This window comes from Crocuta crocuta, unplaced genomic scaffold (assembly GCF_008692635.1).
Source record: "Crocuta crocuta isolate KB4526 unplaced genomic scaffold, BGI_CrCroc_1.0 scaffold197, whole genome shotgun sequence".
NCBI classification, from domain to species: domain Eukaryota; kingdom Metazoa; phylum Chordata; class Mammalia; order Carnivora; family Hyaenidae; genus Crocuta; species Crocuta crocuta.
In genome coordinates, this window is record NW_027532002.1 from 11,983,880 (window position 1) to 12,008,458 (window position 24,579).

Sequence of the window (24,579 nt, forward strand, 5' to 3'; positions counted from 1 at the left end):
GAGCATGCTCTATATTTTCCCATAGGCTAGCTAAGATAAACAGACATGGTGCCTCATGCCTGCCAAACAACCATCCGCCTGGCACCAGGACTTCGTTTTGTATTGATCTAAACCCTAACACCACGTATCTTCAAAACCCCCTTTCCCTCAAACCTATGAGTTAATGTTCACGATTTCACTTTTTGTGCACCTCCATCATACTTGTTAACACTTCTGAATCTAGTAAAAAAACGGAGCAAGGACCCTTACTTGGGACTCTTGTCTCCTCTCAGACATTAGCCTCTCTTGCATTTCAATCCTGTGTCCACTCTCTTGCTGGACAAGAGGAAACTCCAGACCCACAGTCTGCTACATAAGGCCACAGCAAGAATTAAGTTGGATAAATAGTTGGAAAGTAACTGATACATAGAAAACACTCAATAAGTGTTACCTATTTTGTTTTTTAAATTTCAGGTAACTTGGGACATAGGGTTAGCAATGTGAAACACTATCTTTCTGAGGACCTCTAATCTAAACGCTAAGAATAGTTTGGTAATTAAATGTTAACAACAGGTGAATCTGGTTGAAAACTATAAAGGGTTTCATTATTTATTCTTTGTTTTTGTGTAAGATTTTCCACAACAAAACAAAAATTAATAGTTGTGCTTGTCCTAACTGGCCTGCTTTGATCTTAGGGATAATGGTTTGACAGACTAGATTTTCTTTCTTATAAGTGCTAGAAGAAAGGTTAGAGCTATCCTAGTGGCTTATCTATCGAAAATGTATTCATCAAGGATAGGAAATAGGCTTGTTTTTCAATCAGTACTATTCTTTCAATCAGTACTGTTCTTCAATCAGCACTGTGGTGCTACTTTGAGGCCGTATCTGAGCTCAACGAACATGACCATGATCATTTTGCAGTGTCTGCTATAAGGAAAGAAGGGCAACACATGAACTGTGTTTTATCAGTACTAAACAGGTTTCTGTGGTGGACATTTGGTACTACTCTCATTCATGATTTGACTTTATGTTCACACCCTCTTTTTCCTTCTTATCTACTTTCAATTCATCATGTCTTGTTCTATTTTAAAGTACTTCTGTGAATTAATTGCCTTGTGTCCTTTCTGGAACAACATAAGGTATCTATTAAATTAAGGTGAAGTTAGGTAGCAGGAATGTACACATCACTGGAAACTCGGCAAGAGGACTGGGTTACTGTCACAAATGTGAGAGCTACTAACAAATAAATGGTACCAGATACTATGAGAGGGAAAAAAAAAAAACAAGGAAAGGCTATACAGTGAAAATTTTAGTAGAATGTAAACAAAACTGGTGGGGACACTAACACTTATCAGGCATTAAAGAAGAGTAAAAAACAAAGGCCCAGTCACAAACATAAAAAGAACTTAGAAGATGTGCCATGGAAAACAATGAGTAAAGAAACTACTGTGGGGGTGCCTGGGTGGCTCAGTTAGTTAAGTGGTCATCTTCCTCTCAGGTCATATGATCTCACCGTTTGGGAGTTCAAGCCCCACGTTGGGCTTTGTACTGACAGCTCAAAACCTAGAGCCTGCTAGCGCTCTCAACAANGAGCCTGCTTCATATTCTGTGTCTCCCTCTTTCTCTGCCACTCCCCTGATTGTGTTCTGTCTCTCTCTCAAAATAAACATTAAAAAAAAAAAAGAAAGGGGCGCCTGGGTGGCTTAGTCAGTTAAGCGTCCGACTTTTGCTCAGGTCACGATCTCGCGGTTTGTGGGTTCGAGCCCCACGTCGGGTTCTGTGCTGACTGCCAGTTCAGAGCCTGGAGCCTGTTTCAGNTAAAACATTAAAAAAAAAAAAAAGAAGAAATTACTGTGGATTTTTTGTTTTGAAAATTTTTAATGTTTATTTTTGAGAGAGAGAGAGAGAGACAGAGACAGAGAGAGAATGAGCAGGGGATGGGCAGAGAGAGAGGGAGGCACAGAATCTGAAGCAGGCTCCAGGCCCTAAACTGTCAGCACAGAGAGAACTCATAAACTGCAGAACTCACAAACTGCAAGATCATGACCTGAGCCAAAGTCCAATGCTTAACTGCCTGAGCCACCCAGGTACCCAGTTTATTTTTTTGATACACCAGACTTAACCATACTTTTAGGCTGAAGGAGAGGTGCACAATAAAAAGAAATACACTGAGGACACAACCAAGATAAAACAGAGGTAAAAGTGATGTAACAGAATAGCATAAGATAGAATGGGGTCAAGGCCATGTGGATGGCTTACACTGAAGAAGGAGCACTGTAATTCTCTAAGAATGGACTAACAGAAGACTTGGTAAAGAGATGATTAGTTTGTAAACAGAAGCACTGAAACTGGATAGAAAGCATATATAATCTTTTTTTTTTTTTAAGAAAACAAAAGGCAGGTCTACTGTAAAGAATGATGGTATGATTTCAGGCAGGGACTTGAGGAAAATGGTAAAAGGTTTCAAGTAATCTCTGAGGGAAATAGGAGAATGACCTGGCTGTGGGCAGATAAAAGGACTAAAAGAAAGAGCTAAGGACACAAAAGAAGTTAAACTGACATGGGAGTGACATTCTACAAAAGCATTCAGCTTCCAAAAGATTCCAGCCAAAATGGAGTAGACCTATTCAGCATCAGTCTTAGAAAATCTGGGGCACCTCATCTGACTTTAGCTCAGGTCATGATCTCGCAGTTCCTGAGTTCGAGCCCTGCCTTGGGTTCTGTGCTGACCGCTCAGAGCCCAGAACCTGCTTTCAATTCTGTCTCCCTCTCTCTCTGTCCCTCCCCACTCACGCTCTGTCTCTCAATGATGAATAAATGTTAAAAAAAAGTTTTTAAAAAGAAAATATGAATATCACACCATACAAAAACATAGGAAGACTGTGAAAAGTGGAAAGAGAAGGTGAAGTGGCTAAGGACCTTGAGACTTGAGGGATGACACAATAGTAAATGTCCTGGGTTTTCCTCCTATATCCCTGATGCCAGAGAAACCTACAACTCAAAAACACCGAAAGCCACAGATCAAAAAATGCCCCTAGAAAAGCCTTTTCCCTCTAGCCAAAGAACTGTGGTCTAACTCTACAGTAGAAAAAAACTTTTTGGTAATATTCTAGACAAATACGAAAAGAAAAACTGACCCCATCTCATCCACAGTATCAGTGGGGCTGAGTGGGAAGCTGAACTTCCAACCTCATCAATGAAGAAGCAGAACAAGGCTGTGTGAGGCTGCTCTAGGTGGCACTCTGTCAGTAGGACCCAGCAGGGAAGCTAACTTCCACTCCCACTCAGCAGCAACAAAGTGAAACAAGCAACGTGAGGCAGTGTTAGTGAGCTCTATATTTTTCCTTCCCCACTCCCCAAGTGTCAGCAGGACCCAGTGGTAACTGTGACATCTACACTTAGCAGGCAGCAACAAGGCACAAGGAGGTAGAATAAGGTGGTGGTGGTAAAGCAGTAATTTCAGTCTAGCTCCTGCTCCCCCGTGTCAACAGGACTCAATAGAGATGCATTTCCATACCCAACCCATCAGCAGTGATAAGACGCAAGGACTCACTGCAAGTGAACATTCTGCTTTTGCTGGAGTGGTATCAGCAGAGGCCAGTGGGGAGATGAATACCTAACAGTATCTGAAACTGCACACTACACCTAACGGTGCCTGTCTGCAAAAATGATTCAACAGAATGCAGAGTCTAAGAATATAATACCAAAAATGTTGAAGATATGAAAAATCACACATCAAACTAAGAACCAAAAAAATCTTAACCTGAGTAAGAGAAAATCAACAGATACCAAGATGATACATATGTAGGGATTATCTGACAAAGATTTTTAAAAATTATTTTCAATGTTTATTTACTTTTTGAGAGACAGAGACAGAGTGTGAGTGGATGAGGGGCAGAGAGGGAGACACAAAATCTGAAGCAGGGTCCAGGCTCTGAGCTGTCGGCACAGAACCCAATGTGGAGCTCAAACTCATAAACCGCGAGATCATGACCTGAGCCAAAGTCAGATGCTCAACTGAATGAGCTATCCAGGTGCCCCTTTCTGACAAAGATTTTAAAAGTCATCATAACAATGTTTACAGATCAATTATAGACATAAACGGAATAAATAAAATAACAGAAAGCTTCAGCAAAGAAGAAACAGAAGGTATAGAGAAAACCAAAAGGAAATGTTAGAAGTGAAAAAGAACAGAAAAAAAAAATTTTTTAAGTCATTGGATTGGCTCAACAGCATAATGAATACAATAAAAGAAACAAGTTAAAGGAAAAAAAAACCCAAAATACTGAATTTGAAAAAAAAATGGACAGAGCTTCAGGATTGGGACAATAACAAAGAGATCCAAAATTTGTGTCATCAGAGTTTCATAAAAAAAGGAGACAGAGTGTAGGCCCAACGAAATATGTGAATACATAAATGCTGAACCAAATTTCACTAATTTGGGGCAAAACATAAACCTAGAAATTGGAAAATGAGCAAGACTCAAAGACAGAAATCCCAAATAAGTTTGTGTCAAGACACATCATAATCAAACTGCAAAAAACTAAAGACAAAGAAAAATGGTGGGGCACCTGGGTGGCTCAGTCGATTCAGCATCCGACTTCGGCTCAGGTCATGATCTCACAGTTCGTGGGTTCCAGCCCTGTGTTGGGCTCTGTGCTAACAGCTGAAAGCCTATACCCTGTTTTGGATTCTGTGTCTCCCTCTCTCTCTGGCCCTCCTGAGCTCACAGTCTCTCACTCTCTCTCTCAAAAATAAACATTTAAAATTTTTAAAAAAGAAAAAATGGTGAAAGCAACTAGATAAAAACATCACATTATCTAGAGATGAATAAGGTTTCAAATGATAGTGCACTTCTCATGAGACACCATGAAGGCTCAAAGAAGGAGGCACAACATTCTTCAAGTGCTAAAAGAAATATAAACCCAGAATTCTATACACAGTAAAAAGTATTCTTCAGAAATAAAGGTGAAATCAAGATGCTCTCCAATGAAGAAAAATTAAGAATCTGTCATTGGCAGACTTATCTTTAAGGAATGGTGAAAGGAAGTTCTTAAAACAAACGATAAGATAACATGAAAGTTCTCTGCTTCTCTTGCCCCCTTAACTGCAGCTAGATCACCATCAAACCATTCTGCACACCTAGAAGATTCATTTGTGGATTAACACAATGATCTGCATAACTTGAGCCACAGAACTTGGTAGGTACACAGCACAGAGAGATGAACTGGGGGGAGAGAGACGACGTGGAGGGTAGGAGCTGTATTTGTGAAAAGAGGACAGAGAAAGAGGGAAAAGTACAGGAAAAGCACTCCCCCTGAAAATAGTTGGAGAGAAAGAGAAAGAGTGGAAACACCTAAAAGCGACTGAGCATGAAAGCGAGAAGGGAGAAAGGAAAGGGTTTCAATACCATTAAGACTGTGTAAAAAGGGAGAGCAGTGATGGAAATTCCTGGCACTCTGGTGGGAAGGACGAATCCCCAGCAGCTGGCAGCGAGGTCTGAAGGGTCTGCGGGCCACACAGGGAGAAGCAGTTTCCTTGCTAGGAGGGCGTTTGGTAAAGGCCAAATGGCCTCACCATAGGCAAAGGTCCCAGTGGACCCCAGAAAACACACAACTGCTGGTACTGGAACAAAGACACCATGGTGTGGTGAAACCTGGTTGTGTGTTGTGATTTACCATAATCCCTGAACCTCTGCCACTATGAAATTGCACAAACTTATTTTGGGGCAAGGCAGCACCTAGCCACAACCTCTTAGCATCTGCAGCAACACGATCACAGGAACATTCCCGAGGGCAAGCAGAAACTGGCTATTGCTTGGTGAGACCTCCCCAAGAGGGTCCATGCAGGTCCAAGCTGCAGGACATTCAGAAGTGAGGGGTTTGGAAACACAGTCTCATCTGAGATAAAATTTGGGAGGCAGGTGCCACCTGGCAGGCTGACGACACGGACACGGACAGTGTAAAAGTAGGGAGTGGGTGGAAGCCAGAGACAAAGGAGGTGCCTGATTGTCCACTGGCAAGAGCACGGAGTCCTGGTGCTACTGGGAAGCTGGGTGATGCCATTTTTACCTCTCCCAAGCCTGTGCACACCTGCACACATTTGCCATACCGATCCACCTCAGTAAGCTAAGCAGTACCACCTAATGGAGAATGGAGTCATTACACCAAGCCTGGTCTAACTAAGCCAACCAACCCCTAAAGAATCACAAGTTTCTCTGTCTGCTTAGTATACAGGCTATAAAGTGCTTCACAGTTTGACTTCTAGGGGAAACTGGATGTAATTTCATTCAGATTTCAGTCTGATTTCAAGCTTCTTTCAACAACCTGAGCAAAATACACATAGGACGTAGCTTCCTTATTTAATTTTTTTTCTGTTGTTTTTCATCTTTTTAATTTTTATTTTTTATTTTATTAATTCTTTGTCTTCCTCCAAAATGACAAAATGAAGGAATTCATCCCCAAAAGAAAGAAAAGGAAGAAATGACAGGCAGGGACTTAATCAACACAGATATAAGCAAGATACCTAAACCAGAATTTAGAACCATGATAATAAGAATACTAGCTGAGGTTGCAGAAAGTATAGAATCCCTTTCTGCAGACATAAAAGAAGTAAAATCTAGTCAGGATGAAATTAAAAACGCTACAATTGAGATGCAATCCTGAATGGATGCCACAGCGGCAAGCATGGATGAAGCAGAGCAACAAATCAGTGGTACAGAAGACAAAATTATGGAGAATAATGAAGCAGGAAAGAAGCATGGTATAAACATTAGAGAACTCAGTGACTCACTGAAAATGAATAACATCTGAATCACAGAAGTCCCAAAAGATCGAGAGAAAGCAAAAGGGAGAGGCTTATGTGAACAAATCACAGCAGAAAAACTTACATAACCTGGGGAAAGACATAGACATCAAAATTCAAGAAGCACAGAGAACTCCCAGTAGATTAAAAGAAAAAACAACTGACCATCAACAAGGCGTATAATAGTCAAATTCACAAAATACACAGACAAGGAAAGAATTATGAAACAAATTCCCTATAAGGGAAAACAGACCAGGTTTGCAGCAGACTGATCCACAGTAACTTGGCAGGTCAGAAAAGAGTGGCAGGATATAAAATAAATGATCAAAGAAGAAATACTTAAATGTCAGGAATGAAAAAAGAACAATAAAAAGAGTAAATATATGGGTAAATAGAATAGACTATCCTCAAAAATAACACATTTTGAGAGGTGAACTCCTTCAAAAGGAATGAGAAGTCTCAGGTTATTGACTGGGTCCTAAAGCATGTCTACATGCTTTACAAACATACTACATACAAACACAGGAAATTCCTGTACAGAGGAAAACACTAAAGATGTTAGTGGGTCCATCCAGTCTGGTACCCTTAATTCTCCTGCATCCAACTCTGTAATAATGAAATCAATTCCATCAACATCACAATGTCTTGATTTATTGTAATGTTATTAAGTCTTAAAATCAGGTTAAATTCTTCTTCAAAAATTTTATATACCCCAGATCCTATGTATTTTTATATAAATTATACCTGATTGTCAATTAGTGTTTCAAAAAAAAAGGCACCTGGGTGTCTCAGTCGGCGCTTAGATCATGATCTTGTCGTTTGTGAGTTCAGGCCCCATGTAGGACTCTTTGCTGACAGCTCAGAGCTTGGAGCCTGCTTTAGATTCTGTGTCTCCCTCTCTCTGCCCCTCCCCTGCTCATGCTCTGTATTTCTCAAAAATAAACATTAAAATTTTTTTCAAAAAAAGAGAAGACCTAGAAGCATTTTTGTTCGAACTGTATTGAATCCATAGACCTATTTAAGAACTCACATCCGGGGGCACCTGGGTGGCTCAGTCAGTTGAGCATCTGACTTCAGCTCAGGTCATGATCTTACAGTCCATGAGTTCAAGCCTCTGTCAGGCTCTGTGCTGACAGCTCAGCCTAGAGCCTGCTTTAGATTCTGTATTTCCCTCTCTCTCTCTGCCCCCCTCCCTCCTCTCACAAAAACAAACATTAAAAAAAAAAAAAGAATTCACATCCATACAATGAGTCTTCTGTCCATGATGATGATTAAGTTCTCCATTTATTTATGTCTTCTTTAATTTTGCTCAACAATATATCACAGTATTCAAGATATAGGTCTTACATATCTTTTGTCACATTTATCCGTAAAAACTCCATATTTTTGTAACTCATGAATGATTTTTTAATGTTAATTTCCTACTGTTTGCTGCCAGTACACAGAAACACAATTATTATACTGACTGCATACTGCAACCTTGCTAAACTTGTTAGTTGTAGTAGCTCTTAAGTATATTCTTCAAGACTGTACAAAATTAATCATGTCATCTTAGAAAAAAAACAGCTTTACTTCTTCATTTTTAAACCGTATGCATTTTATTTGTTTTTGTAGACTTATTATACTGGTTAAAACCAGGATCAGGAAACTCTTGCCTACACGCCAAACCTATACCACTGCTTATTTGTGTATGGCCTGCATGCCAGGAATGCTTTTCACATTTTTAAATGTTTAAAAGAAAATCAGGGGTGCCTGAATGGCTCAGGCAGTTAAGCATCCAATTCAATTTCAACTTAGGTCATGATCTCAGTCATGAGATTAAGCCCCGCATTGGGCTCTGCACTGACAACACAGAGCCTGCTTGAGATTCTCTCTCTCTCTCTCTGACCCTCCCTTGCTTCACATTTTTTCTCTCTCAAAATAAATAAACATTTAAAAAATAAAAGAAAATAAAAAGAATGCTATCTTGAGGCACCTAGGTGGCTCGGTCAGTTAAGCATCCAACTCTTGATTTTGGCTCAGGTCATGGTTTCCCAGTTCATGAGTTCAAGCCCTGTGTCTGGCTCTGTGTTGGCAATGCAGAACCTGTTTGAGATTCTCTCTCTCTCTGCCCCAACCCCTGCTCTCTCTCTCTCAAAAATAAACTTTTAGAAAAAAAATACTATTTCAGGACACATGAAAATTATATCAAATTCCAATTCCAATTCCATAAATACAGTTTTACTTACTTATTTATTGGAACTGAGCCATTCATTCATTTACATATTTTATGGCTACCTTCTAGAGCAGCACAGACCATATGAGTCACAGAGCCTAAAATATTTACCATCTGACCCTTTATAGAAAATTTTGCTGACCCCTGGGCTAGAACCTCCAGAACAATGTTAAGCAAAAGAAAAAAACATAAAAATATAAAAATAAAAGCAAAAAAAGGAGTAAAAACAGTTATCCCTCCTTTGTTATATTTAATCCCTCATAATTCGCAGGGAAGAATAGGTTTAAGCCATGGATTAAAAACAGCTATTTGGTTTATAATGAAAACAGGAACACTTACTCAAGGCTCATTTAACATTTACTTTCCACATATGGATGAACTGCTTACAGATTAATATAGAAAATATATTTGTATATATTTATATATATAACTAATCTATTACAATAAAAAATTACATACCCATAATAAAAGGCAGCCATAAGCATACAAGTCAGAACTTGGAGAAGGAGGCTTTCCCATTTTCAGTTCAGGTGATATCAAACTCAAGTCACCAACCATCATGTTCACTGAGGCTCGCTGACTCTACAAAAACAATGGGTTAAAAATTTTAGAGGCAATACAGATGAGGTGGCTTTCTCTTAAGTATTGTGCATTTAAACAACAGAAAAAACAAATTCATTTGAAATATTTCATTCTCTCTTGCTTTAAAATATTTTTACCCAATTTCTGCTATTATAAATTGCTCTTAAAAATTAATCTCCTAAAATTAATAGTGAGACTTTGGTTACATTTTACATTACAGATTCAAAACCAAGAAACACCAATTATTTAAATATTTGGTACTTCTTTTAAAAATAAAGTTCATTAGGGCAAGAAGGAGTGCTTTTTCTAATTCTGAAAATTCTAAACTTTAAAACCTGGAAGTAAGGAAGTACTTTCCTTCCTTACTGATCACTATTTTTTAATTTATTGGTCTTAATGTATATTTTTGAGAGAGAGACAGAAAATGAGCGGGGGACAGACAGAGAGAGAGGGAAAGAGAACCAGAAACAGGCTCCAAGCTCTGAGCTGTCACCACAGCACCTGAAGAGGGGCTCAAACCAGTGAACTCATGACCTGAGCCAAAGTCAGACACAACTGACTAAGCCACACAGGCACACTCATCATTTTCTTTCTTTCTTTCTTTTTTAATGTTTTTTTTTTTACTCTTGAGAGAGAGAGACAGAAAGGGATGGGGGAGGGGCAGTGAGAGAGGGAGAAACAGAATGTGAAGCAGATTCCAGGCTCCGAGCTGTCAGCACAGAGCCCAATACAGGGCTTGAACACACAAACGCAAGATCAGGATGTGAGCCGAAGTTGGACACTTAACTGAGCCACCCAGGCACCCCTGTGTTTCATTTTTCTGAGGAACCAAACTATTTTCCAAAGTGACTCCTCTATCTTTTCACATTCTCATCAGCAATGTATGAGGATTTCAATTTCTCTACATTCTTGCTAACATTTTACTGTCTGAGCTGTTTTTTTTTTTTAATTTATTTNAATTAATTTAAAAAAAAAGAAAGAAATGCACTCAAGGTCTGTCAGACTCCAGGGTTCATGTTCTTGTTATGGATCATCCTTTGACATTAGAAATCATTAGAAATGGTATACTTAGAAAATGATGGGGGGTGGGAGGAGGGAGGAGCACCCATGTGGCTCAGTGAGTTAAGCATCCAACCTCAGCTCAGGTCATGATCTTGTGGTTTGTGAGTTTGAGCCCAGAATGGGGCTCTGTGCTGACAACTTCAGACTCTGTGTCTCCCTCTCTCTCTGTCCCTCCCCTGCTTATGGATCTGTCTCTGTCTCTCTTAAAAACAAACATTAAAAGAAAATTTTTTAAAAAAGTGAAAGAGTTACTATCTAGCAAAACAATTCCACTCCCAAGAGAAATGAAAATATATGTCCAAACAATAAATTGTATACTAATATTCATAGCATTATTCACAATAATCAAAAAGTGAAAACAACCCAAATGTCTATCAAATGATTAATGTAAAATCAAAATATGGTATATCCACACAAAAAAATTTTATTTGGGGATTTTTAAAAAAGAATGAAGTTCAAATGCATGCTGTAAGACACATGAACCTTGCAAACATTACACTAAATGAAATAAGCCAATCACAAAGGCTACGTATGGAATGATTCCATTTATAGGAAATGTCCAGAATAGTAAATCCAGAGACAGAAAGTGAATTAGCAGTTTCCAAGGGGTTGAGTAAAGGAGGAAATGGGGAGTGACTGCAAATTTGTATGGGGTTTCTTTTGAAGGAGGTTAAAAGTGTTCTGGAATTATATAGAGGAGATCAATGCACAACTTTGTCAACAGACTGAAAGCTAGTACTGAATTGTACACACTATAATATGTGAATTACATCTCAATAAAGCTGTTGTTTTAAAAAAGAAAACTGGAGCACCTAGGTCACTGAGTTGATTGAGTGTCCAACTCTTGATTTTAGCTCAGGGCATGATTCCAGGGTCATGGGATCAAGCCCTGCATTGGGCTCCATGCTGAACATGGAATCTGCTTAAGATCCTCTCTCTCTCTCTCTGCCCCCATCCCTGCTCATGTGCACGTGCACTCTCTCTTTAAAAAAAAAAAAAAAATCCTGCTCCCTTGTGATCATATATATTTTGAGGCCACCTAGTCTATTAAAAAAAAAAAGATCACAATATGCTCTTTAATTGTCTGATATCTCCTATCTCTACTAACTGCCTGTTCTGAAGTAATATGACACCAAATTAGCAACTAACGTAGTTGAACCAGCACTTAAACTAAATGGAAAAGTCCAGGGGTGCCTGGGTGGCTCAGTCAGTTCACCATCCAACTCTTGATTTCAACTCAGGTCATGATCTCACGGTTCATGGGATCAAGCCCCGCGTCGGGCTCCATGCTATCAGCCCCGGATTCTCTCTCTCCCTTTCTGTGCCTCTCCCCTGTGCACATGTTCTTAATCTCAAAATAAAATAAATAAACTTTAAAATAAAGACTTTTAAATAAATAAGCAAAAAAATAAACAGAAAAGTCCAAGGTTCCCACGTTTCTAAAAATGTCCATTAATCAAAAACTAGCAAAGTATCTATGACTACATTTAATCTACTGTCGGGGAAGGCACCAGGAGAAAAGGGAGATAGAAATTTTCCTTGTGTATTTCCAAGTAATTAAATATTTCTTGATGATGAAAAAATAACTACCAATTAGTGTTGTCAACGCCACTGAATGTAATGTTAGGTTGCTCCCAATACTTAGAGTTAAAAAATATAATGCACAGACTTAGAAACTCTTGGTCTAGCACCTAGCTGGTAACAGTTAATTGTTTACATTACATGACACTACATGCCTTAACCAAGGCAAAGATCTTGTAATATATTACCATATTATGTAAAAGGCTAAATTAATGTCTGATATTAAATGAGGTCTAAAACCTATTTGTAAAACCACAATATTTTACCACAGATTTGGTGAAGTCAAAATCTCCAACAATTCCTTGTTCACGATTTAAAGCAAATACATTGTTCTGATGAAGTGATCCATGAATTATGTCAGCTTTGTGCAATGTATGCAGGCCCTGGGCAACACCTTTCATGACCTTTAAAGCTTCCTACAGATAAGCACACACAAAAGTCAGAAAATAGGCAAATCATTTTAATACTGAAACTTTTCTCTAATTAAAGGATTTTTCCAGGAGAATACCACCAAATGAACCTTTAATAAGAATACAGCATAGAGAAAGAACAGAATACAGCATAGAGAAAGAACTAAAGACCTAAAGCCCTGATTATGTAACATCATACACATATAATTTAAGCCACTACAGTCTCTAAGAAGATTAAGATTACAAATAATGACCACATAAAGCACCTAGAAAAGAGAGACTAAATAATATAACCAGGTAAGAAGAATCAGGAAATCCTCTATTTTTATTACTAATTCAAATTTGCAATAGAAATTAAAGCTGTAACTTCAGTACTTACAATATCAAATACACTATACAATGCAGTTTATACACAGCACAGCTTAAAGGTTATAAGCATGAGCTTTGGTACCAAAAGACTTAATTTCAGTTCTCATCTTTGTCTCTTGCTGAGGACCCTGTGCAAGTCACTGAATCTCTGTGACCCTCATTTTTCTCATCTGTATATGGCATCACAGGGTTCTTATGACAGTGAAATAGCATAATACCAGGCAAATTTTTACATTATATATNCTTCTCATCTGTATATAATGGCATCACAGGGTTCTTATGACAGTGAAATAGCATAATACCAGGCAAATTTTTACATTATATATAAATCATATATATAGTATGCCCTCTAACATTAGGTGTTATTTTCTCATTTGCTAGAAACAGTGTTTTCTACTTACTTCTGAAGTTAAAGGCACACTGGCTTGAATAGCACTCAGGTTTGCCTGAGGATAGTATGGGACCATCAAATAAGCCAAAGGATCAGACTAAAAGCAAAACAGAGTGAGACTCAAAGTGAAAAATTCTTCAATGTATTTTCAGTATACATTGACTATACAAAATAACTTTTTCTTTATGTTAAAGGAATGAACTACCTCTTTAAAGCTTGGAGCTAAAACTTACTGTAAATAAAATATTTTGTGCAAGAGATTAGCATAAAAACTTTACCTTACACAAAAATAGGAATATCAGTGGTAGTAACCCAGACTCTTCCTTAGCTTCTCTCCAAGCTCTGTGATAAGCAGCTGCTCTCTGAATCACCCCGGCTTCTGTGTCCACATCTACAGAATAGCCCTGGTACCAAAAAAAAAAAAAAGAAAAAAAAATGAGGCAATGGTAATTTCAACATTAAAAATCCTATTCTACATCTAGAATACATCATTCTAACTTAAACATAGTGAGTATGAGTTAAATTACATCTAATTTTATTTAATCATATCAGTACCTTTTCTATCTGCTTTGAATATATGTTTTCCTTTATAATTTAGAAAGGAAAGAACAATTCTACCTATACCTTAATAAACATTCTATAACACATTGCCACTATGGTCATATTAATTATCCTATTAGGATAAACAGTTTCCCAGATCAATAAAGAAATCAAAGAAGAGAAGACTGTATTGGCAAAATTGTTGAGATTTCTAAGAGAAGCATAAGAAAAACAAGATCTTTAAAAGGCTAGAATTGGACAGAAAGTAATAAGCTCACCCAAAAAAAAACAAAACCAAGTATATCCAATTAAAGACATATGTTGTTTAGGGAAATGAGGGAAACTCTGAATTCAAAATTAGTTCTGGCAGCCAAACTGGAAGCATAACCATCACGCTAGTCAACTCATATAATTAAGAAAACAAGCAGTGGACTTTCACTTTCCTGAAAAGTAACACCGTCACTCCCCTTTATACGTCTGAATCTCCCGTAAGTCAAAACTTAAACTTACCTTTAAAAGAATTATCTGTCCATTAACCTCAGAACAAACCAAAGGGCGCTTGCTGCTAAGTTCCTTCATGGGCTCAGCATCAAGAAGATCCCGTTCCAAACTCATAGTAAGAAGACCACCAGATTTCTAGGCACAAATTTTTGTTCCAGTTGAAGAATGCAAACAATCCCACTACTTTTAAGTCATCAACATAATGAACTACATGCTATGAGATGGTCTGAACATCATCAACCCTACCGGAGAAACCAATAAAATAAAAATACTGAAAGCTTCCTAGTTCTTCTACTCCCTGGGTCTTGATATCATCTCACCCAAAATATAATCAACATACACTTAATGGTTGCTACAGTTCCTGAAAAAATTCTAAATATGACTGGATTAATCAGACATGCATCCAAAAACCTTGGTGTTTACTTGGAAAACCTGTCCTTCCTAAAAATATTAAAATGATGACAAATACAAAGAAGGTTGAAGAATGAGAATGAGAAGTCTAAAAATTATGATTCCTATGAAGTAATTCTAACATCTCTGCCTCTGAAGTAGAATCCTCAAAAGTGAAAATGGCTTTCAAATATTTTAATTCTATTAGATATTTCTGCCACTTTTTAAAAGAAATAAAACTTTTGCACTAAAACCAGACGACCAACATTTTAGGTCAAGGTAAATTTAATTAAAAATTAAATTCTTTTTTTAAAATTTTTTAATGTTTTATTTATTTTTGAGAGAGAGATAGAGACAGCATGAGCAGGGGAGGGTCAGAGAGAGAGGGAGACACAGAATCTGAAGACAGGCTCTAGCGTCTGAGCTAGCTGTCAGCACAGAGCCTGACACAGGGCTTGAACCCACAAACCGTGAGATCATGACCTGAGCCGAAGTCGGATGCTTAACCGACTGAGCCACCCAGGTGCCCCAAATTCTTTTAGTAAGAAGGGTTGCACAAGTGTTTTCTGGTTTTTATGTGTTGTCAATATATTTACATAAACCACAAAACATAATAAACTGACATGGGTTTCCTTGGCATACATCACAAACAACTTAAAATCAATAAAAGAGTCCATCAGCTATGATTAAAATGTTTTATAATCTTCCACAATAAAGAGATCAACACATTTTTCAAAACTAATTTTCAGGTCTTACACAGCACCACATACTCACTCACCATGCATCCTATATGAGAGAGTGTCTAAGCTAGAATTAAACAAATGTGTGGAAAACCCCACATTATTTTAAAATAAGTCTAGTCTGGAAAAATGTTATAGTAACTGCTTTAACAATTTAAGGAGACTTTAATTTTACATATTCATAGTTCATAAGTCTATGTGTACAACCCTTTCTGTACTACATTTAAGCTACTATCATGAATTTAATGACAGTTTTATAGAATAGATATTTTGTCTAGCCCCTTATCCTTAGCAGGCAATATAAAACACAGAGCTAACAGACTCTGCCCTAAGAGCCAGAGTTTAGCTATCCTGCTCTATACTGCCCTTCTAATACATTGATCTCTCAGGCTTTGAATCCTGCCTACCTAAAAAAAAACTATGACCATGTCAACATCTCTATTTAACCAGTCTCTAGAATTCTTTACTACCTGCTTTAATTTAAAAGATGTATTCTCTGGGGCACCTGGATGGCTCAGTCGGTTAAGCATCCAACTTCGGCTCAGCTCATGATCTCACAGTTTGTGAGTCTGAGCCCCGCACTGGGCTCTGTGCTGACAACTCAGAGCCTGGAGCCTGCTTCAGATTCTGTGGCTCCCTCTCTATCTGCCCTTCCTCTGCTCATACTCTTGTCTTTCTCTGTCTCTCAAAAATAAGTAAATGTTTAAAAAAATGTATTCTGCTTAAATTCTCATGACTGGCAGTGTTCTGCTTTTATTCTAACTCCTTTTTTTAAGTTTATTTATTTTGAGAGAGAAAGAAAGTGGGGGAAAGGGAGAGCATGTGAGTTGAGGAGGAGCAGAGAGAGAGGGGAAAGAGAGAATTCCAAGCCAGCACCAGCTGTCAGCACAGCTGAGAAGGGCTCGATCTCAAGAACTGTGAGACCACGACCTGGGCTACAATCAAGAGTCAGATGCTTAACCCACTGAGCCAACTAGGCACCACTCTTGAAACAACAGCTAAAACTGCTTTATCATTTCAAAAAGTAAACACCTGTCATTCAAACAAGTGCCATGCAATATATTAAATAGATATGAGGAAAAGAGAAAACAAACATACAAGTTAATATAAGCATTAAAATACAATATGCCAATACTAAAGACAGTCTTGAAGAAAAGTTCTAAAAAGACCCAGAAACTATTCATCAGGAACATTTTCATAGTAAGGATAAATTTAACACTAACACACAATTTTAACATCACTTTTAACCCTCTCTACAGAGCAGTAATTCTCAGGGACCAAAGCTTACCATGTACTTAAGTAATCCTATTTCAGGATAAAGGAGAGGCAGCTCAGGGAACCATTTATGTACCAAGCTATTCAGCTTTGCCTAAAATTAAAAAATGTTTTTATTATGGATCAGTATATATGCTCATATATAACAGTCATATATATTCAATTGTGACATGTTGGTCTTCAGGAAAAATTAACATACCAGTATCCCCTTTATTGTATCTCTAACAAATACATTATCTATTCTATCTGGATAACCTTCTAAGATATTAAATCACTGATTTTGCCTTCTACTACAAGAAATATCAAATGAAAATCAGGAGTCATCTTGGATCTAAATTACCATCTTACTAACAGAAGAAAAACTTAGTTACCAATTTCACTTTTTGTATACATACATAGGCACAATATCTTGCCTAAATTCAAAGTACACAATCACTTCTAAGCTAAAATGAAAATGAGTGTTGATACCATCAATTTGTATCATAAAATTATTATTTCTCAAAATATTAAGGACACACACATAGCTATTTTAAAATAACTGCTATTTTATTTAGGAGAGAAAAAAATCATAAAAGCCTTGAAAGAAGAAACAAAAATGCAGCTCTACAAAAGCCACTGTGAAGCAAATGTAAAAACAAGATCCCTAGAAAAGTCACTTGTCACATTTATTAAGTAAAACTTTTGGAAACGTGTCAAGTCACTGGGAGGCAGCTATTTATCCAAGGTTCAGAAGGTGAGTAATTACATAGTCAGATGATTTTACTATAAAGTGTAACACTTAAAATGTGTATTATTTTCATTGTATTTTTACTGTTCAAAGCAGTGTCTACCTTACTTGTTCCCCATAACATCCATGAAACATAATATTATTTCCATTTTAAAACGGAAAAGTATCTTTCCATTTTAAAATGGAAAACATCTAGGAAAACCGTGAGAGACTCTTGAATGCTGAGAACAAACTGAGGGCTGATGGAGGTAGGGGAGAGAGGAAGGGGGGTGATGGGCATGGGGGAGGGCACTTGTTGTGACGAGCACTGGGTGTTATATGGAAACCAACTTGACAATAAACTAAGAAAAAAATGGAAAATATCTTTCCATTTTAAATAGAAAATACACTGAGAGACTCGCCTAAAGTCACAAAATATCAGCATAAGAAGAGAGACTTAAAGATGTAATTTCCCCCCAAAAACAAGTAGTTGCATTTTGTTATATTCTTCAACTAAATGATGTCGCCTCATGTTTTCTTTGCAGCATTACGTTATGAGTGTTCTATTCAGATTTTAATAAAGGAAAAAATATTTAGCTTTGTGTGAAACAGAAAACATGCAGTATGTAAAAGTATGTTTGTGCTATAATCTTGAATCTTGTAAAAACAGGGAAAAAGAAGACTAAAAAGAAGTAAAAAGTAAACAGTGATTACTACTGTTATAACTGAATGGAAAAGTTACAGATGATGCTTTTTCCTCTTTAAAATTTTCTGTAAGTTCAACATTTGGTACAATGGTTATGAGTTATTTTCTCATCAAAAATTAATTTCTAAATTCACATAAACATTGCTATGCAAACATAACTGAGCCAGTATAATCTCCAGCCTTGTCATTATAGTCTACTTCATAAAATGGATACATGAATTCAATTTCTAGAGTAAAAACTAATTCAAAACTTAAAAGAATTAAATACTTACATATTCCTCCTGCTCACGATAAACTTCCTGAAAGACACTACTGCGCAAGTGAGTTATTTCTTGTTTTATTTTCTCAATTTCAGATCCATCATGGTCATCAGACTTTAATCAGAAAGAAAAAAGTGACCTTACAGGCTTATTAAAGTAGACTGAAAACAAGTCTTCCTAGCAAGAATACAACTTCTACAGCAAATCACTCCGGTGATTATCCTTCTGTATCTAGCACATAACAGACCCTCATAACACCTGCTGAATTAATAATTATTACTTTATTCTACCACTGACTTTTCCCAAACCAACAAAAAGAAATAAAAAATAAAGACATAAATCAACACAGATTTTACTGGTCTCTTAATATCCTGTACATTTTCTCTAAGAAGATGACCAATTGCCATGATGAAGTAAATGTCAAGAATAGGAACAAGAATACAATTAAATTCCCTGGAATTGTTTTCTACATGAGATTTGGTTTAAAAAAAATTAGTAAATGTATGGTATGTCTATTAAAGGAAAAATAATGTAGGAGTCACAAAGACTCAACAAAACTCCAATGACAATAAATTAGCCACCTTAAAAAGTACATATGTTTTCAACATTTCTCCAAAAGTTAAAAAAAATTTCAACTAAAAAAGACCCTATTCCCCACAGCCTAGAAGAGAATAAGAAGCTAGAAAAATCTTAAGCCATTAAATTGGTTTCACTTCAAGTACAATAAAGTGGTCCAAAGAGGAAGAGAGCCAGTTCCAGTTGGATTAAGACATAATGAGGATTCTTTTTGTCTATAAATCAAATCCTCAAGGGAACCCAAGGAATTACAAGTTTATTCAGTTTCAAACCTAAAGAAGGTTATTAGTCCATATTAGAGTGTCTTAATTCTTCCAGTTCTACTCTCATATGAAAACAACTTTGCATTAATAGGTTTATATGATAACAGGTATTATAACAGTCTAAACCAAAAGAATTTTTTAATTATTCTCAAGTATTTATGGTTACTAAAAACCAAGGCAGGTATGTAAAATGTTTCTAAAGAACATTTAATGACATGGTAAAATGTTTACACTATTGATGTAATTTTATTTACATACAAAGAAAAAGATAAAATATATAAAACAAAATGTAAATAATGGTTCTCCTATTTTAAAGAATATATCTACACATTACTTGGATGAAGCAGAGTAAAATGAGGTACACACAGAATTCAGCAAGAATCAACTGTTTCCTTACTTCTTCCAAATTATTCTTTTCAACCAATTTCCATCTCAGTCGAGCTTTTAAGTTTTTCAGTGTCTTTTTAATGGACAGCAAGTGATCCACATTGGGGCTTTTATTTAAACATTCGGCACTCTGCTTCTTAAACTAAATAAGAAAAAAGGTTATTGTATTTTCAAAACATAGACAACAATATTTATTGAAGTCACTTACTGACCAGTTATTATTTTTCTATTAAGATTCAACTAGTGTTTAACTGAGTACAGAATGAAATAAGAAAGTCCACAATTTTCAACAAGACAATTCTACTCATTTCTTAGTTATCCACATTTCTTTTCAGAAGAGTATCAGTCCCAGCAATCAAAGTAGCAAAGGTAAAAGAAATATTTCAAGTTGAGACCTACAGGGAGACACATTTTGCTAGAGATGAGGCAAGCTGGGATTTCTAATGAGGGTGTAAACTGAAATTACCTTTCCCTAAAGTAGTTTGACAATATATATCAAGTTTTAAGAATGTTCATTCCTTTTGGGACAGCTGGGTGGTTCAGTCAGTTAAGCATATGCTCCTGATTTTAGCTGAGGTCATGATCTCCAGTTTGTGAGATATGGCCTCTCATCAGGCTCCTTAACAGCACAGAGCCTGCTTGGGATTCTTTCTCTCTCCCTCTCTCTCTGCCCCTCCCCATCCCTCCCTCCCTCCCTGTCTGTCTCCCTTTCTCAAAATAAATAAGCTCTAAAAAAAAAAGTTCATTCCTTTTGACTTAGTAATTAACAATTTTTAGGAATCTGAGAAACACACAAAGTTATGCAAAAGATTACATATAGTATTCATGGTTAAAAAAGAAAAATGGAAGTAACCTTAACATCTAACACAGATGAAAGGTTAAATCATGTTATACATCTATGCAAATGATGATGTTATAGTTGCTCAAAATGATAGTACAGAAGATCATTAATCACATAGGCAGTATTCATAATACACCATTAAATGAAGAAACAGCTTCAAAACAACTTACAAAACAATGCAATGCATATGATATATACATATGTGTGTGTGTGTGTGTGTGTGTGTGTGTGTGTGTGTGTGTATACATATAAGTCACCATCCAAAAAGAAAATACTCTGAAACTGGCACTGATCATTAGGCAAAGGAATTATAATCAATACCTTTACTCCTTATCATTCTCTTTTTAGCAAATTTTCTACTGTAAACTTGTACAGGCATAAAAATAAGAATGTTAAAGGTCAGAGATTCTGTTTTGTCTTCATTATAATTAATTTTTTAGTCTTGATTATTTATTCTATACAGACATATAGAATAGAGCAAGGCCTCACCAAGTTTAGTTGAATATTACATACTGCCTCTCATTTAGTCCCACAGATGAAGCCACACTAATTTTAAGCATAAGTAACATTACCACTATACATACTGTTAGAGAGAACATGTGAATACCCATCACTGGGGAAATGTTAAACGCCAATGATACAGATTTAAGCCTCTAAAGTATAATTCTAACTATAAGGTTTTTGTTTTTGTTTTTTTGATTTACCAAATTTGGATCATCAGAGATTCTGGCTCACAGATTTCTTTTCTGTTTTTAAAAACTTCAAGTTTTTATTTTAAGTCTAGTTAGTTTAAAATGGAGTTGTTATATTAGTTTCAGGAGTAGAAGTTAGTGATTTATCACTTACATATAACACACAGGGCTCATCACAAGTGTCCTCCTAATACCTATCACCCATTTAGTGCACCACCCATCCACCTCAAATCCAGCAACCCTCAGTTTGCTCTCTATAGTTAAGAGCCTCTTATGGTTTGGCTCCCTTTCTCTATTTTTCCTCCTTTCCCCTATGGTCATCTGTTTTGTTTCTTTCCACCAATGAGTGAAATCATATGGTATTTGTCTTTGACTGACTTATTTCACATAGCATAATACACTGTAGCTCCATCCACGTCACCCATGTCATTGCAAATGGCAATTTTTCACTCTTTTTGAAGACTGAATAATATTACTGTGTGTGGGATGTGTGTGTGTGTGTGTGTGTGTGAGATAATATATATACCCTCACACATACACCACCTTTTTAAAATTATTTAATAGTTTATTGTCAAGTNGGGTGTGTGTGTGTGTGTGGGTGTGTGTGTGTGTGTGTGTGAGATAATATATATACCCTCACACATACACCACCTTTTTAAAATTATTTAATAGTTTATTGTCAAGTTGGTTTCCATATAACACCCTGTGCTCATCCCCACAAGTGCCCTCCTCCATGCCCATCAACCCCCTTCCCCTCCCCCCACCCCATCTGCCCTCAGTTTGTTCTCACCATTCAAGAATCTCTCATGGTTTGCCTCCCTCCCTCTACCCACTATTTTTCCCTTCTTCTCACCCATGGTCCTCCGTTAAGTTCCTCCAAATCCTCCTATATGTGCAAACATATGGTATCTGTCCTTCTCTGCCTGATTGATTTCGCTCAGCATAACACCCTCAAGGTCCATCCACGTTGCTACACATGGCCAGATTTCGTTGTTTCTCATTGCCATGTATTCCATCTGTATTCCATTGTACAGATAAACTACATCTTCTTGATCCATTCGTCTGTTGATGGACACTTAGGCTCTTTCCATGTTTTGGCTATTGTTGAGAGTGCTGCTATGAACACTGGGGTCCATGTGCCCCTATCATCAGCACTCCTGTATCCATTGGGTAAATTCCTCACAGTGCTATTATGCTATTACCGGGGCCTAGGGGAGTTCTATTGTTAATTTTTTGAGGAGCCTCCACACTGTTTTCCAGAGGGGCTGCACCAGTTTACATTCCCACCAACAGTGTAGGAGGGGGCCCATTTCTCCACATCCTCGCCAGCATCTAGAGTCCTCTGATTTGCTCATTTTAGTCAGTCTGACTGGCGTGAGGTGGTATCTCAGTGTGGTTTTGATATGTATTTCCCTGATGCTGAGGGGTGCGGAGCATCCTTTCATGTGTCCGTTGGCCATGTGGATGTCCTTTTTGGAGAAGTGTCTGTTCATGCCTTCTGCCCATTTCTTCACTGGATTGTTTGTTTTTCGGGTGTGGAGTTTGGTGAGTTCCTTACAGATTTCGGATACTAGCCCTTTATATGATATGTCATTTGCAACTATCTTTTCCCATTCCACCACTTGCCTATTAGTTTTATTGGTTGTTTCCTTTGCCGTGAAGAAGCTTTTAATCTTGATGAGGTCCCAATAGTTCATTTTTGCTCTTGATTCCCTTGCCTTTGGGGATGTGTCAAGTAAGAAACTGCTGCGGTGGTGGTCAAGGAGGTTGTTTCCGGCTTTCTCCTCTAGAATATTGATGGTTTCCTGTCACACATTCAGGTCCTTTATCCATTTTGAGTTTATTTTTGTGTATGGTGTGAGACAGTGATTTAGTTTCATTCTTCTGCATGCTGCTGTCCAGTTCTCCCAGTGCCAACTGTTAAAGAGGCTGTCTTTTTTCCATTGGATACTCTTTCCTGCTTTGTCAAAGATTAGTTGGCTGTACACTTTTGGGTCCAAATCTGAGTTCTCTATTCTATTCCACTGGTCTATGTGTCTGTTTTTGTGCCAATACCATACTGTCTTGATAATGACAGCTTTGTAGTAGAGGCTAAAGTATGGGATGGTGATACCTCCCATTTTGGTTTTCCTCTTTAGTGTTACTTTGGCTATTTGGGGTCTTTTGTGGTTCCATACAAATTTTAGATAGGTTGTTCTAGTTTTGAGAAGTATGCTGTGCAATTTTGATTGGGATTGCATTGAATGTGTAGATTGCTTTGGGTAGTAATGACATTTTAACTATATTTATTATTCCAATCCATGTGCATGGAACGTTTTTCCATTTCTTTGTGTCTTCTTCAATTTCCTTCATAAGTTATCTATAGTTTTCAATATACAGATCTCATGTCTTTGGTTAGTTTTATTCCTAGGTATTTTATGGTTTTTTTGTGCAATTGTGAATGGGATCCATTTCTTGATTTCTCTTTCTGTTGGTGTATAAAAATGCAACCAATTTCTGTACGTTGATTTTGTATCCTGCAACTTTGCTGAATTCGTGGATCAGTTCTACTAGGCTTCTGGTGGAGTGTGTCGGCTTTTCTATGTAGAGTATCATGTTGTCTGCGAAAAGTGAGAGTTTGACTTCTTTGCCAATTCTGATGCCTTTAATTATTTTTTGTTGTCTGATGGCTGATGGTAGGACTTCCAGCACTATGGTAAACAACAGTGGTGAGAGTGGACATCCCTGTCGTGTTCCTGATCTGAGGGGGAAACCTCTCAGTTTTTCCCCATGGAGGATGATGTTAGCTGAGGGCTTCTCATAGATGGCTTTTATCATGTTTAAGTACGTTCCTTCTATCCCGACTTTCTCGAGGGTCTTTATTAAGAAGGGATGCTGTATCTTGTCAAATGCTTTTTCTGNATTTCTTCTAAGTTGTCCAATCTGTTGGCATATAATTTTTCACAGTATTCCCTGATAATTGCTTGTATTTCTGAGGGGTTGGTTGTAGTAAGTCCATTTTCATTTATGATTTTGTCTGAGTGCTCTCTCTCTTTTCTGTTGAGAAGCCTGGCTAGAGGTTTGTCAATTTTGTTTATTTTTTCAAAAACCAACTCTTGTTTTCATTGATCTGTTCAACTGTTTCTTTGGTTTCTATATTGTTTATTTCTGCCCTGGTTTTTATTATTTCTCTTCTCCTACTGGATTTGGGGTGGTCTCATTGCACTCCCACCAGATCCTTCAGGGTGAGTTGTCAAGATTTTGCACTTGCGCTTTTTCTAATTTCTTGAAATAGGCCCTGGACTGCCTTACCACATCCCATAGAGTTTG

The 24,579-nt window shown here is 37.2% G+C and overlaps 1 protein-coding gene across 5 annotated transcripts in view; it reads right to left on the minus strand.

Annotated features, from left to right (window-relative positions):
• STK31 (serine/threonine kinase 31) overlaps positions 1 to 24,579 on the minus strand; it is an 85,321-nt gene that overhangs the window by 15,622 nt on the left and 45,120 nt on the right. For 4 of the 5 annotated variants that reach the window (XM_077775441.1, XM_077775438.1, XM_077775439.1 and 1 more), the window contains 8 exons: positions 19,748 to 19,879; positions 18,524 to 18,625; positions 16,853 to 16,933; positions 14,444 to 14,569; positions 13,672 to 13,797; positions 13,404 to 13,490; positions 12,490 to 12,639; positions 9,458 to 9,580 (listed from right to left, as the gene is read on the minus strand). In XM_077775441.1, the coding sequence (XP_077631567.1) occupies positions 9,458 to 9,580; positions 12,490 to 12,639; positions 13,404 to 13,490; positions 13,672 to 13,797; positions 14,444 to 14,569; positions 16,853 to 16,933; positions 18,524 to 18,625; positions 19,748 to 19,879 (927 nt within the window). The remainder of the gene's footprint in view (positions 1 to 9,457; positions 9,581 to 12,489; positions 12,640 to 13,403; positions 13,491 to 13,671; positions 13,798 to 14,443; positions 14,570 to 16,852; positions 16,934 to 18,523; positions 18,626 to 19,747; positions 19,880 to 24,579) is intronic. The other variant, XM_077775442.1, reaches the window with a different exon arrangement.